Here is a 15,608-nt window from a genome sequence, read left to right on the forward strand (position 1 = left end):
GGATGGCGTTGCAATACGTAACCTGCAAGGTAAGTCTTCTGCCTATAAAAATCGAAACTCGTAATTATTTTACTTCATTGTGAGAGAGGTTTTTTCCTCCAGGATTGGTGTGATGGAAGGCACTGCAAATATAGTGGTTTACTACAACGGTGAGGTCATACGAAATACATATGAGGGATGAATTTTGCGTATGAGAATACATTTTCATCTGTGGTTCTGGGCACTATAACGTTCGCAGAACTACAGTACGGGCTCTGTCAAAGCATAGAGACTGATATTTTAAAGAAGGTGACCAACATTCTCTATAGGAGTCCGGTTGTCGTATTTGGCAGCCTGATATAGTTTGAGATTATGCCAATCGTCGATGAATCATGTATTCAGCAGATATTTCATATTCACCAGCAAACTTATAGGTGCAACACCTGAGGATTGAGTTATATGTTGAGTTTGAGCATATAGTTGCGGATGAGGTTCAACATGACACAGATGTGCAAGATGACAAGATGAAGCGTACTTGGAAATGAATAATGATAGCGATGAGGAGTTTGAAGCTACGTACGAAGCTGGTAATGAGGACGACAATGGCAATGGGCGAGGTGAGGCAATGGCGGAAACTTTAGTAGTTCTAGCCGCAGTTAGTCAACCAATAGATGTTCCACCTTTTATGCGTAACTTAGATCTTGACGACATGCATGCACCGGAATTTCCCGAATATGCAAACATAGATACGTGAGGAGTGAATAGTATGTTTACTTGATTTGGTTTTAACGGATCGATAAGCGACAAATTTGTTTTCTTATAGGTGTTGCTGATCCTGAGGATAGGGAGTTTAGAATCGGAATGCAATACGGTTCAAGAAAAGCAGTCATTGTGGCAATTCGGAGTTACACTATCTCCAGAGGAGTCGATTACGTTGTTTATGAATCCGAGCCACAGACGTTCTATGCAAAGTGCAAGACTGATGGACGTGGGTGCAACTGGCTTATCCTGAGCCAACTCGATACAGAAGAAAGCCTGTTGGGAGATTTGGAGATACAACGGGAGGCACACGTGTTCCATGGGAATGATCTCACAGGATCACTCCAAGTTAGACTCAGACATGATTGCTGAGGCTATGATGCCATTGGTTGAATCCGACCCATCCATAAAGATCAAATCTATAATTGCGGAAGTCCAGACAAGATTCAACTACACTATTAGTTACCGAAAAGCTTGGTTGGCAAAGCAGAATTCGATAGCCAAGGTTTTCGGTGGGTGAGAAGAATCTTACCAAACTTTGTCGTTGTGGTTCTTGGCAATAGTTCAAAAGATGACTGGTTCACAAGTTCAAATAGAAACATGACCCTTTGTATAACGGGAGTCAAGAGGTGGACGATGTTAGGATACTTCATCAGGTATTCTGGAGCTTCAATTCATGCATAAGAGCTTTCAAATATCGATGGTTCAATACTTCTTCACGTGGGCATATGCTGTCGACTTATCCGCGAAGAGGGTGGTACGCAGCAGACAGAAGATGTGACGCCGAACATAGCACTTAACAGACTCCCATGTATCTAAAGACTATGTGTCTCTAATATGGCGAACCCATAAAAGCTTTATATAGCTTTTGGATGAACTGCTCACAACGGGTTCACTGTCGAATATCGCGAGGCACTGGGTGACCAAGAAGTCGTGACTGCTATCGGTCTAACCGGTCACAACCTCTCCATCAATAGGTACGCCGAATATGCGTAACATGTCCTCCAATGTCTCTGGTCATCACCTTTTCACAAGAGCAGATAGCATCGCGGAATGGCCTCTGATCACTCCAACTCTCGAGAGCTGGTAGAATCCGGTGGTTCGTAAGGCTTGGTCAACCGCCGGATGCCACGTCTCTGGTTGGTCAAACTTACGGGGCAGAAGATTCCTATTAGCCTAGTAAATTTTAACCACAAAAGAAATTAATTTAATAAATAGCAAAAAGAATAAATTAATAACAGAAAATAAAATAAATAATAATTACAAAAATTCAAATTTCTTATCATTCATATTCATATTTTTTATTAATTTTATTAATAAAATTATTTAGAAAAAATTATTCAAATAAATAATGACAAACTACTAAACCAATGCTAACCAAATAAATACTAACAAATTAACCAAAAATAATAAACTTACATAGTTAGGATGTCCAAATAGTTGATGATATGATCTTCTGCAGACGTATAATTGTGTACCATTTTAGATGTTCTAATCTTACTCTCAACTCTAAAACTAACTAATCACCCCTAACTAGGGGCAGAGTTAGATGAAATATTAGAGGGGGCCAAAAATATTTACATAATAAAATAAGACTAGAATAAAATTTTAATGGAGGTTAAATTAAAATTTATATATAATTTACATGTAAAAAATTAAAATTAGGGGGTCATTGCCCCCTTTTGCTACTATGTGGCTCTGCCCCTGCCCCTAACACAATAAATAAAACAAAATAAAAAAAAAAAAACCGTTGCTGCTGATGACTATGGCTTCATGAGATGAGAGTGTATGGTGATAGCGAATGGGGGAACGAAAATGATATGAAGCCAAGCCTCACTCTTCCTCCGTTTTTATACACCGAAACCAAACTAAACTATAAATGACACCTGTTCCCAGAGCAAGGCTTGCCTCTTGCATGGAGACAGTAGTCAACACATTACTTGCATGTTGCCGCATGGCCGACACGTGGCAAAAGGAGGTTACCACGCACCCTACATGTTGTTTGGATGGAGACACATGGCTTTCACGAATCTCTGCAACAGGTAAATGCATGTTGCTCTGCAGCTGCTACGTGACGAATCTCTGTTGGAAATCTCTGATAAAGTTGCTTTGAAAATTTGCGCAGAATCTCTGCTATGTTAACACGGAACCTGCGTGTTGCCTGGAAACACGACACGTGGCAAATCTCTGTTGAAAATCTCTGATAAAGCTGTTTTCATTTTACGAAAAGCTAACACAGAATCTATGTGTTGAGCAGTATTTTTGATACCTCCACATCTCTGTAAAATACCCTAAACACCAATATTTAACTAAAACACCACTTTCTATTCCATATATAAAATAATTTTTAAATATATTTTAAAAATATAATAAAAAACTTAATTTTCAATATACTAAAATATAAATTTTCTTTTTAATAATATTTAGTAAAATATTTTTTGTAATTTTCTTAAAATGTTAATAAGAGCCAAATTTTATCCATAACATTTTATAACAATTTTTGGTCCCACTATTGATATAGTAAATATTTAATATTGTTAATGTGCGTAAAGTATAAATATTATTAATTAAATAATATCTTTCTTAATATGTATATATATTTCAATGTTATAATTTTAAAGATAGAAAATATTAACCATATTTATATTAAAATGTGTTTTGTCGATTTTTAACAAATCAATGGTGGTTCGATTCTAATGGTCTGGGAGTGAAACTTACTCCTCTTTTGCAGGTACTAGTTTTTCTATAAGTGTATCAAAGGTTCTCGAATCAGACGAGCATAAAAAGGGAAATGAGTTCAAAAGGTGCAAAAGACCGAAAGAGTGTAAAATAAAGATTTTGAAAAGTAAAACTGACTGAAATCAAAATAGTTTGCATTGAATTTTAAATCAAGCAATTAAAATGCCTCCGACTGGATCAAAGAATTTTTTGACATGAAAAGTAAAGGTATTGAAATGTAAAATTGACAATGAAATTAAAATATGCTCTGAAAATAAATTAAACGGGAAAAGAAAAAGTTTACAGAAATTGTAAAATTGAAAAGTAAAGACAATGGAAGGAACCCTATAGAAATCAAACTCGAATGCAGACTCAAAAATTCGCTGGGGATGTGAGTGTGCTTGAGTGTATTTCTGGAGAAAAGTTCCAACTCATGTGCCGTACTGCTTCCTGTTATTTATAGCCCTCTTTCCATAACTGATCATTAAAGAATTTGTGCCCCTTTGCGTGCGCAGATTAAGGTAACCGTTCCCACTCTTTTGCCCAAGAGCGTTACCAAAAAATCCTTAATTCAAAGAAGGCCTTCGATCCCCTCCATTCGTGTAACTGCTCGATTTACCAAAGTATCGAAATCGAATCTGTGCCAAATAATTTCCACTTAATACTTGCACGTGTATCTCATTTAGTCCCTGCTTCCATCTCGACACTTTACCAACTTTTTCGAATCGGCTTAATCTTTCGAAAATAATTATTTCGATTAAGAAATTGCCCCCTAGGATTAATGTGTTTGCTTTCGAAGCCACTCCTTGGAAGATGAAACACTTAATCCTAATCCAGTCTTCAATTACTTGAACCAGTCATAATTGCCATTTACCTTTTCCATCAATTCTGACCCGTTTGACACGTCTCCCACGATTCACAGTCTCTCTCTCCACCACTTCGCCTTCTTCGCAAAGTCACCTCCTTTCTCTTTGAATTCTTTCTGCAATAACGGTTAAGCAAGAAAAACCCCCTTTAAATTCAAACCTCTCATCTTTGCTTAACTTTCTCGAATTCTTATTCTCTCCACATCTCTTGCATTTCTCTTTCTTGTGTAGCCTCTATTTTCCATTCTTTGTTTTTCTTTGCTCATCAATGGCTGCTTCTTCATCTCACGTCGCTACTCAAGACAAAGGTAAACGTCCTATGATGCAACTACCAGCTCCTCCGGCCTTACACGTACTGAACCAGGTCAATGATGAAGTCATTGATAACCCACAATTCCAAATCGATGATCCCAGAATTCTTATCCCTTTCATTGTAGGTGATGACACCCATTGTTTTATTGGTCCCATTGAAAGTTTAGAAAGGGCGAACAAGCGACTCCCTTACTTCCCCAATGCTCAAGGGGAAGACTTGTTGATTAATCAGGACCTTGACATCTCCTTTTTTACCAATAAAAAATTCTTCATGAATAACCCTAAAATCGCCCCTCGTGGAACTGACTTTTTGGCCTGGCATGAGCGTCTTGCACCAGTGAAGAACGCTGCCTGGGGGGCTCTTGGGATTCAAGATCTTCTATGACTTTCTCACTTTACTCCTTTAACACATCCTTAGATGATTGGGGCCATAACTCATTTCTAGAACAGGACTACCAACAATTTTTACCTTCCTTGTGGGATAATTGGTATGTCACTCCTCGATGTAGCTGCCATCACAGGGCTCCCAATTAGCCCTCCGGATCTTACTTCTGATATGCAACCTAAGCGACAGTACATCATTGCTTCTATGACTTCCTACAGTGACTTCATTGCTCACCATATGAGCGCAGAGAATGACCATGTTACAGATGATGAACATGTGACCTTTTTATTTTATTGGTTAAACGCAATAATCTTTTACTCTCGAAGTGTTTAAATGCAGAAGCTTTTCCTCCCACTTGCTGCCCTCCTTTATGAAGGGAACAACTTCAATTTGGCTAAGTTACTTCTAGGGCATATTTTCGAAGAGTTTGGCCAGTTTATCAACTGTCTTCGAAACAATTACTTGATTAGTACGGGAGGTCCTCTTTGGCTTCTCCAACTCTGGCTAAATGCCATTTTCAAAAAATATATGATAAAGCCTGGAGGTGGTGTTTCAGACAAACAGCATATCGAAGGCTTTCGACTGGCTAATTTCAAACAAAATTTTCTAGAAGCTCAATCGGATGAAGATCGATTTTGGGCTGTTTTTTTCCCTTTTCTACTCTTGTAAAAATTTCCATAACAAGGACCTCAATTTCACCCTTTTTCTGCGTCGAAATTGTGGTCCTTCCTGGCTCGAACGTCTCCTCTTCCCTAATGACACCGAAGAGAGCGAACTTGCCAACAGGAGTTGGGCAAGCCTACTAGCTGTGCAAGTGATCCCAACAGGGCTACCTCAACACAAAAAGGAACGTTTCAAAGCCACTCTGTATGCTCCTCACTATACAGCCAGACAACTCGGCTTCTCCCTAGCTATCCCAACTCTACTCCCCAAGAACAGCAAGCCCTTTTGCCATGTCACTTTAACTTCGAAGAAAGAGCTTGATGTTTGTCTCTTGAAGAATCAACAACAAAGAGAGGGCTATAATCATCTTGTTTATGATCGTAGCTCATTCATTACAAAATCTTGCTTTGATTGGTGGGCTACTTATTATTCTAAGTACAGTCGTACCTTAGAAGAAATTAAGAGTTCTGTTATCCGAGCGGTTCCTACTGTTGAGGGCTCTCCCAAGAGGCCTCTGAAAAGGAAAGCAGAAGCCACAGCTTCTTCACGACAACCACCAAAGAAAGGTCGACGGACTCCTTCGAATACTTCCAGAAGGGTAACTATACTTTATTTATATATATATACATTTTAACCAAAATTCTTCGAAAACCACATTTGCTTGCAATCCTCTTAATTTCAATCTTTCTTTAGTTACATTTGCAACCATCAAGCGAGAGCGCTTCTGATGATAGTGAACCATCCATCCAAAATATCCTTGCTGCATCCTCGAAGTCGGATGATGCGATTGATTTGGATTCGGGCTCTCAGTTGATTCGAAGACAAAGACCCGTTCCGGTAACATTATATTGCCTTTGAATATATTAATTTAATCAGAGTAAACCTCGACTGATGTATGTTGTATTTCAGCCTGTCACTGCTGCTCAATCGATCACTTCATCTCTTGCGCCTGACCAACCATTTCAACAACATCAACAAGATTTAGGGCAGCAAGCATCTCATTCATCAATTCAAGCTATTGCCTCTGCTGAACCTCTCCAGGTAGCTCCTCTAATTTTAATTGAGACCCAAATAGTTGATTTAACAGAATAACATGCTCACCATTCTCCAACACAAATTTTAAATATCGAACATTCTTCTCCACCAAACCAAGTTGAAACCTCTACCGGATTCCAGGTGGCTCCTGATTCTGACTCTCCTTCTCGAGTCTCTGAAACTATTGCTCATGATTCAAATTCTCCATCCTGAGTTCTGGAAACCATCCCTTCACCACAAAGAATTTCTAGTCCACCCAAGGATGCTGAACTTCCAACTCCTCCTGATTTAGGATCTGGAGATCTGGGTATAGTCTCTGAATCCACAGATGCTGACCTGATTACACTAGTTACCATCCTGAATCAAGTTGTTCAGGAGGATAAGGTGCCCATTTCTACCACTGCACTTACAGGTCCTTCTACATCCAATTTCCCGCCTGAGCCAAGTATTGATGCTCGAGAACAACTTTTGGCCCTTCTCAAGCTTCTGGATCATCCACCCACTGAATGGACAAATAATGCAGCCTTGAACTCAATTCTGTTTGATGTCCTAAGTTCATCTCTTGAACTTCAGGTTCCATCCCAACACTCTTCTATAATCAACCAATTCATAAAGGTTGCTAACAGGTGTGTATCTGCCCAATATAAGCTACAAGAGGTCAAAGATAAAGTAGCTAAAATTTGGTCTGAATCATATAGCTACACTACAGCTCTCCAGCCCACAAAAGCTTCCCGTGAAGAATTTGACTTAAGAATCTCTCAAGCCTTTTCTGCTCAAGCTTATTATGATAAGGAAGAAAGAGAACTTGAAATGGAATTGGCTCGAATCAATGAGAAACTTGCCAAAATTTGAAAGAGGGAGGCCGATATAGCAACACCTCTAGCCACTATCCAACACAAGAACCAAAAGCTTGTGCAAGAAATCCGTTCTATTGAGGCCAAACAAGAAGAATGTGAAAGCAACTTGGCCAGGCCCAATACGAAGAATATGAGCAAATCGAAGCACTTTCAGCTCTGGATAGTGAAAGAGTTAAGTTACATTCAGACTTAGCAGAGCTTATGGCGCCTTACCTTTCTCCTCCTTAGGATTCAGTGCTTGTAATGATATTTTTTATATCTTTAGACTTATGCATTTCAATTTTGAGTTAACAAACAATGATATTACTTTAAATACTTTCTGTTTATTGACTTGATTACAGTTCCAGATTCAATATCTTTGATTCGATATGTGTTTCCGAAATATAATCCAATCACTTGGAAACGACCTTCCCAAGTATGGGACCATTTGCCAAGAATTCTCGATTTCTTTTCCATTGAAAAAATAACTTTCAAACCCAACTCACCTATACTGAAGCATTTTTCTTTTACTTGATGGTTGTAATTTCGGGCAACATTTTCTTTTTGTCGAATTACGTTCTCAAGCGCCAACATACGCTCCGAGTCTAACTCATTCAACTCATCAAACATTGTATTCTAATAATCATCGACTGGAAAATCGTCTTGCTTTGACATTCTTAAAGTATTAAGATTGATTTCTAATGGTAGCACTGCATCATGGCCATACACTAATTTATAAGGTGAAGTACCTATCGACCCTCTTGGTGAATTTCGATAAGCCCATAGTACTTGGCTTAAAGTTTCATGCCAAGTTCGAGGTCTACTCCCGATTTGTTTTTTTTATCAAATTAATCAAAATTTTATTTACTGCCTCAACTTGGCCATAGGCTTGTGCATAATAAGGGGTTGAAGTAACCATATTAATATTTCTCGAAGCTGCAAAATTCTTGATTCACTGACCCGTGAACATAGTCCCTTAGTCAATACACAATGTTTGAGAAATTCCAAATCGATGGATTATATGTTCCTCAATAAAATATATTATTTCATTTTACCCAGATTCTATTAAAGGAACTGCTTCGACCCACTTTGTAAAATAATCTATTGCTACCAGAATAAATTTATGATGTTTCGATGAAGGGGGATGAATCAATCCAATTAAATCCAGAGCCCAACCTCTGAACGGCCATGGCTTAATAATCGAATACAACTCAGATGCTGGGATCTGTTGTATCGACCTATGCCTTTGACATTCTTGACACGCCTTTGCGTATTCGATACAATCTTTGATCATGGAGGCCCAATAGACATGATTTCGACATAGTACCCATTTCATTTTCATCCCAGCCTGATGAGCACCACATATGCCTTTATGGACTTCTCCTAAAATAATGTCTTTATCATCTTGACTTAGACATCTCGAAAGGCTCCCATCGACTCCTTTCTTGTACAACTCATCAGCCATTAAGACAGAATTCATTGCTCGCAATTTTATCTTTCTATCGACTTGAGTGCTAGGATTCTTTAAATACTCAACAATGAGTTTCCTCCAATCATCATCTTCCCAATCATCCACACATAGAACATCTCTTTCATCCACAGGCACCAATATTTGGCGGATATTTGCCAACTTTCTTAGTGTTTCTGGGCCTATCTTATACCTCGAAGCAATTTGGGCCAACTCATTAGCAATTTCATTCTGGATCCTTGGGATATGGACCAGTGAAACTTTTCGAAAAGAAGTTAACAATTCCCAAGCCGTTGCCAAATATTTTTGCAACCTCTCATTGTTACACTTGAACTCTTTTGATAATTGTTTTAAGACCAATTATGAATCCCCTAGGATTTGGACTTTCAAAGTACCTTTCCCAATTAAAATTTCCAGGCCTAAAATCAAAGCTTCATATTCTGCCATATTATTCGAGCAAGGATACTTTAGCTTGAACAAAAATTCTGATGGGATTCCTTCTGGTGACACAATGAGAATTCCTACACCATCTTTGTGCTTCGATCCATCAAAATATAACTTCCAATGATCAACTTTAACGTCGAGTACATTTGTCCCTTGGTCATTCAGATTGTTCGAGTTATCAACTAGAAAATCAACAATAACCTGGCCTTTCACAGCTTTTGCTGAGACATACTACAAATCAAACTCTGTCAAAGCTAGCATCAATTTCCCCAAACGACCTCGTAACATTGGAAAACTCAACATGTGTTTGACAAGATCAGTTTGTGCAACAACTTTCACAGGTTTAGCTACCATGTAACACTTTAATTTTATGCACGCATTGTATAGGGATAAACACAATCTTTCTATTGGGGAATACCTTACCTGATATCAGTCGAAACTCGACTAAGGTAATAAATTGTCCATTCATGTCCATTCTCATTATCTTGGGCTAGCATACACCCAATTGTGTTTGTAGATGCTGCAATGTACAGTTTCAAGGGCTCATGTGGGCGAACATTTGCCATTATTGGAGCCTTAGATAAATAAGCCTTTATCGACTCGAATGCCTGTTGATGCTCATGTGTCCATTCGAATTGTGAATCATTCTTTAGTTTTACTAAAGGTGCAAATACTCGAGTTCGGCCAGAAAGGTTCGAAATAAACATTCGAAGATAATTTACTTTTCCTATGAACGATTGCACTTCTTTTTTCGATTTAGGAGAGGACAATGCTAATATTGCATCAGCCTTACTCTTATCGATTGCAATTCCTTTTTTGTGAACAACAAAACCTAAGAAGTTTCCTGCCGACACACCAAAGGCACATTTTAAAGGATTCATTTTTAATCCCTTTTTTCGCATAGTAACAAACGTCTTTCTTAAGTGATTAATGTGTTGATTCACTGAATTTGACTTGACCATGACATCATCAATATATACCTCCATAAATCTCCCGATATACTCATGGAATATGGCATTCATTGCACGTTGGTAAGTTGCACCAGCGTTTTTCAAACCGAAAGGCATAACCACCCACTCATAAGTGCCTAATGCCCCGGAACAACGGAAAGCAATTTTGGACACGTCATCTTCTGCAATGAAGATTTGGTTATATCCTGAATAACCGTCCATAAAACATAAAATTTTATTTTCTGCTGCGAAATCGATCAACATATCTGCTATTGGCATGAAATACTCATCCTTCGGGGTGGCATTATTTAGATCTCTAAAATCAATACACACCCTTAATTTTCCATTTTTCTTCATTACAAGAACAATATTCGAAACCCATTCAACATAACGTGCGGTTCGAATAAATTTAGCTTTAATCAACCGTTCTATTTCTTCCTTAATCTTTTGATTGATTTCTAGAGCAAAACGTTGAGGAGTTTACTTCACAGGTCGAGCATTTGGTTTCAACGCTAATCGATGCTCTACAAGAAAACGATCGAAACCAGGCATCTCATGATCATCCCAAGCAAAACAATCTTTAAATTCATGTAAAAGACGAAAAAGTTCAGTTCGAAAAGAATCTGCAACATCTTTACAGATATGAGTAATTCGAACATCATCAACAGATCCCAAATTAATTTCTTCTAAGGGATCTTGGGATTCAAACCCTTTTAAGTGATCCTCATCTTTTACTGAATATTTTTCAAAACCCAAATATTCTAAATCATAGATGCAATCAAAAGAGAAATCAACAGATTCATTATAGAATGAACTTAATCATTTGCTGGATTAACAACAGCTTCATTTTCGATACAATAAACTTCTGCTATTTTATCAGTAGTTTGACTAATAATATCATTTGAATTACATAATGAAGAAAAACTTAAAACATGAATAAATTCGATTGAAGACATCGAATTCTTACTACTAAAAGAAGAAATTACGTTCCTAAATGATTCAACTTCATCAGAAGAGCTAACTCTACTGAAGGAAAGTTACTTATATAATTATTTAAAATTACCAGGTAATCCGAGACATCTTGAGCATGTTCCATCGAACAACGTCTCAAATCCATTCTAAGACGAACAATCCCCACCAGTTGGGGGCACAGCAAGGTGTGGATGGCGCAGTTTCACCGCCAAGCCTTCTGAAGACAAATAGCAGCCCTCACAGTTGTAAGAATTTAACACCCTGTCAACATTTAAAGGCTTCAATTTCGAACTATATACCCTAAAATCGACATATAGATGTTCGACATATAGATTCGAATTAGCCTTAACAATTTCAGGCTTTCCATCTTTTGTCCAAAGGTGGACACTCTGATGTACAGTAGATGGTACAGCTCTAACTCCGTGAATCCAGTCCCGACCCAATAAAGCATTATAGCCTGCCCTCGAAGGCACCACCACGAAAACAGTGTTTTTCTCAGAAGACCCCACCTTCACCCCCAAGGTAACCAGACCTTTAGCAGGAGTAGAAGCACCACTAAAGTCTATTACAACAATATTGGTGGGAACCAAATCATCAGGATGCTTACCAACTTTCATCAGCATCCTCTCCGGTAAGAGATTTATTGTTGCTCCACCATCAATTAAAACTTTATTTACTTTATTTCCTCTTATAGTGGTAGTAATATGAAGTGGGCAAAGATGAGAATTTTCTTTTTCAGAAGGCCTCAGAAAATACCCTGGTTCATCCTCATATCGGATGAAAGAAAAGGCTTCTTCAGCTTCCATATCATGATCTTCTTCAGGGTCGCCTTCATACTCACCCAAGTATTCAGTTGGAATAATTGAAATAGTTCCAACCATTTCATCATCCCCCTCTTCGAAATACTCTTCATCCAAATCAACATCCTTGTCGTTGTCAGCACCTGGAGTATTAGCTACCACCTTGCTTTTATCCAACTTCGCAGGGGAAGGAATACCCTTTGGGCATGTTTCTCCATCAGAGGGAAAGACTATTCGAGAGTGCACCGAGGGCGTTGTCCCCTTGCCTTTACCAGAATGAATTTTCTTATTTTGCGGTTGATCCCGTCTTCCTCTACCCCTTGAGTACCCTCTGGCTCGGCCACAGCGGTAAGGATATTGGCCTCGAGCATCTCGATTCTGGAATTCTCGATAATTTCGAATCCATTGAACTCCTATAGCCTGAGAACGGCTCATCGGTGCGACAGCATTTTGCTGAGGAGCCTTGGAACTTTATTCTTCCACTCGTCTAATTGGTTGCTTTTGACGAGCCTACTCCTCTCTATGAGCCAATTTCTTTTTCATCATCTCTTTCTCAAAGATTGCTGCAGCCTCAATATCAAACACAACATTGCATCGAGGACACAGAGATACGTCCCGATCTTTAAGTTTTTACTGCATAAGGAACTCCAATAATCCATCCCCTGCACCAGGGTATATAGATCGGACTTATGACTCGAAATCACCTAGAGCCATGTCAAAATCATAAGACATTCCAACCATATTTACTCCAAAATATGGTTTAGCAAAACTGGCCTCAGCATCGAAAGGATCAGCATCGACTTTCATCTCTTTCTTCCCATCATCAAACTTCAAACGTCCTTCCATAATGGCCTCCTGTATGAGGTCCCTGAAACGAATACAGCTGTTAGTCGAATGACTAGTTGCTTGGTGAAATTTACAATAAGATTTCCCTTTTAAATCTTTCACCGAAAGTAATGTTCTACCCTCAGGCAGAATTAATTGTTTATCTTTAAGCAACACATCGAAAATCTGATCAGATTTCGAGATATCAAAACTATATTTCTTTCCACTCTTTAGTTTTGAATCGTTCAACTTTTCGTTACTAGGGAGCTTTTTAAGTAAAGAACAAACATATGGAGGACCCTTTTTAAGTTCAGCCAAATCAACCTCCGCCTCGAAATCGAACTCCTCTTCCGAGGATTCCATGGTCACATAAGCAACCTTCTCCTTTCGAGTAAAATATTTACTCTTTAACCTTTGTTCATTCTTATATTTCTCTTTTTCCTTCTTCATAAGTTCAACCTGACGAACCCTTTCAGCCAAATGGGCCAAATCAGCTATATACACATTAAGCAGTTTTCAACGCATATAGAATCCTAACCCCATAACTGCTATTTTCACCACTTAACTCTCAGGTAATGACACATAACACCTACTTCTATCATTTTTGAAACGTATCATATAGTCATCAATGGTTTCACCATCTTCTCGTTTCAAAGCTACTAGATCAGGAACTGCTACATTCAACTCCCCTTGATAAAATTGAGCATGAAAAGAAGTTTTCAACTGATTCCACGTCGTTATCGAATTTGGTCTGAGATTCGAAAACCAAATAAACGCATTCTTCATTAACGAAGAAGGAAAAAACTTCATTTTCAAATTCTCATCATTGACTAGATTCCCAATCTCGACCAAATATCGAGCGACATATTCAGTAGTCGATTCTCTAACTTCCCCCGCAAATTTTGTAATTATTTTTGGATTCTTCACCCCTCTTGGCACTTCGGCCATTTGAACAACTTGAGGGAAAGCAGATACAAAATGGGGTCAGTTCATAAACCCAATGTTCAAACCGACTCGATTGAGTACATCTTCCATAATCCTTGTGACTTGATAACGTTCACCACCATGATTAGCATGTAATCGGGCTAGAACATCATCTTCATTTTGACCACGGGAAATTATCTGAGGATTTTCTCTGTTTAAAACATTGTTTTCATTTTGAAATATATTTTTGAAACCCTCATTATTTCCCCTGACATCATGCCTTTCGCCTTCATCATAATCAACGATTCGAGCAATCCATTCAACTTGCCTTGCAAGATGTTCGAATTTCGATTCGTGATCAGTAATTATAGGATTTAGAATTGTAGTCATTTGTTGAGTCAATAAGTTGACCAAACCATGATGACTTTTCTCTATATGTTGTTGAAATACTGCTATAGAATTAGAGTCATTCGACGTAGAGCCCACATTATAATCACGAGAGAATTCGAAATGCTATTGTGGGTTTTGAGAATTATTTACTCCATTTACACTACGAAAACGAACATGAGGAACAAAACCACTCACTGGTGGAGTATAACCAGGAGGAAGACCATAAAGAGGCCAACCAATAGTTACTGGAGACTGAACAGGTGGTAAGTGACCATGTGGACGAATATTACGCCCATTGTTTCCAGTTTGTACACTAGTAGCCACCGTACTTTCACTTATAATTAAACCTTCCAAACGTAAAGTAAACGTCCGAAGATTGCACAGTTACTGGTATGCTGTCATTGGTGGACGACCCACCATTCACATTTGATACTTCATCAGCCATGTGAATAATCATTCCACTTCTCAATCGCATACACCAAATGACACCAAAAATCTTTTGACACACTTCATTTTAAAACTGTCCCTACCTGGCACGCCAATTTTTTTTGTCAATTTTTAACAAATCGATGGCGGTTCAATTCTAATGGTTTGGGAGCGAAACCTACTCCTCTTTTGTAGGTACCGATTTTTCTATAAGTGCATTAAAGGTTCTCGAATCAGACGAGCATAAAAAGGAAAATGAGTTCAAAAGGTGCAAAATACTGAAAGAGTGTAAAATAAAGATTTCGAAAAGTAAAACTGACTAAAATCAAAATAGTTTGCATTGAATTTTAAATAAAGCAATTAAAATGCCTCCGATTGGGTCAAAGAATTTTTGACATGAAAAGTAAAGGTACTGAAATGTAAATTTGACAATAAAATTAAAATATACTCTGAAAATAAATTAAACGGGAAAAGAAAAAGTTTGCAGAAATTGTAAAATTGAAAAGTAAAGACAATGGAAGGAACCCTACAGAAATCGAACTCGAATGCAAACTCAGAAATTCGCTAGGCATGTGAGTGTTCTTGAGTATATTATTGGAGAAAAGTTCCAACCCCTGTGCCATACTGCTTCCTGTTATTTATAGCCCTCTTTCCATAACTGATCATTAAAGAATTCGTGCCCTTTGCGTGTGGAGATTAAGGTAACCGTTCCCGCTCTTTTGTCCAAGAGCGTTACCAACAAATTCTTAATTCAAAGAAGGCTTTCGATCCCCTCCATATCAGTGACGGATCTAGAAAATTTTGATAGTGGAGAAAATATATATATATAATAAAAATATTATGTGTACATAAAAAT

At 38.1% G+C, this 15,608-nt stretch overlaps 1 protein-coding gene across 1 annotated transcript; it reads right to left on the reverse strand.

Annotated features, from left to right (window-relative positions):
* Positions 1 to 12,874: 12,874 nt before the first annotated feature.
* Positions 12,875 to 13,960, reverse strand: LOC148566151 (uncharacterized). The gene is made up of 2 exons (XM_088487403.1): positions 13,606 to 13,960; positions 12,875 to 13,506 (listed from the first exon to the last, which is right to left on the reverse strand). Exons 1-2 carry the CDS (start codon positions 13,958 to 13,960, stop codon positions 12,875 to 12,877), a joined length of 987 nt encoding a protein of 328 aa, XP_088343529.1.
* Between the last annotated feature and the right edge of the window lie 1,648 nt (positions 13,961 to 15,608).

The sequence above is a fragment of the Arachis ipaensis genome, chromosome B5 (genome assembly GCF_059453495.1).
Source record: "Arachis ipaensis isolate K30076 ecotype BB chromosome B5, ASM5945349v1, whole genome shotgun sequence".
Classification (NCBI taxonomy): Eukaryota; Viridiplantae; Streptophyta; class Magnoliopsida; order Fabales; family Fabaceae; genus Arachis; species Arachis ipaensis.

What these genes read in the sequence shown, in the direction of transcription:
- LOC148566151 (XM_088487403.1), bottom strand. Translation starts at nt 13,960, where the DNA reads ATGGCCGAAGTGCCAAGAGGGGTGAAGAATCCAAAAATAATTACAAAA. An exon ending in ACGTTTCAAAAATGATAGAA is followed by an intron (nt 13,507 to 13,605) that starts GTAGGTGTTATG and finishes ATGTGTATATAG; the next exon opens with CTGATTTGGCCCATTTGGCT.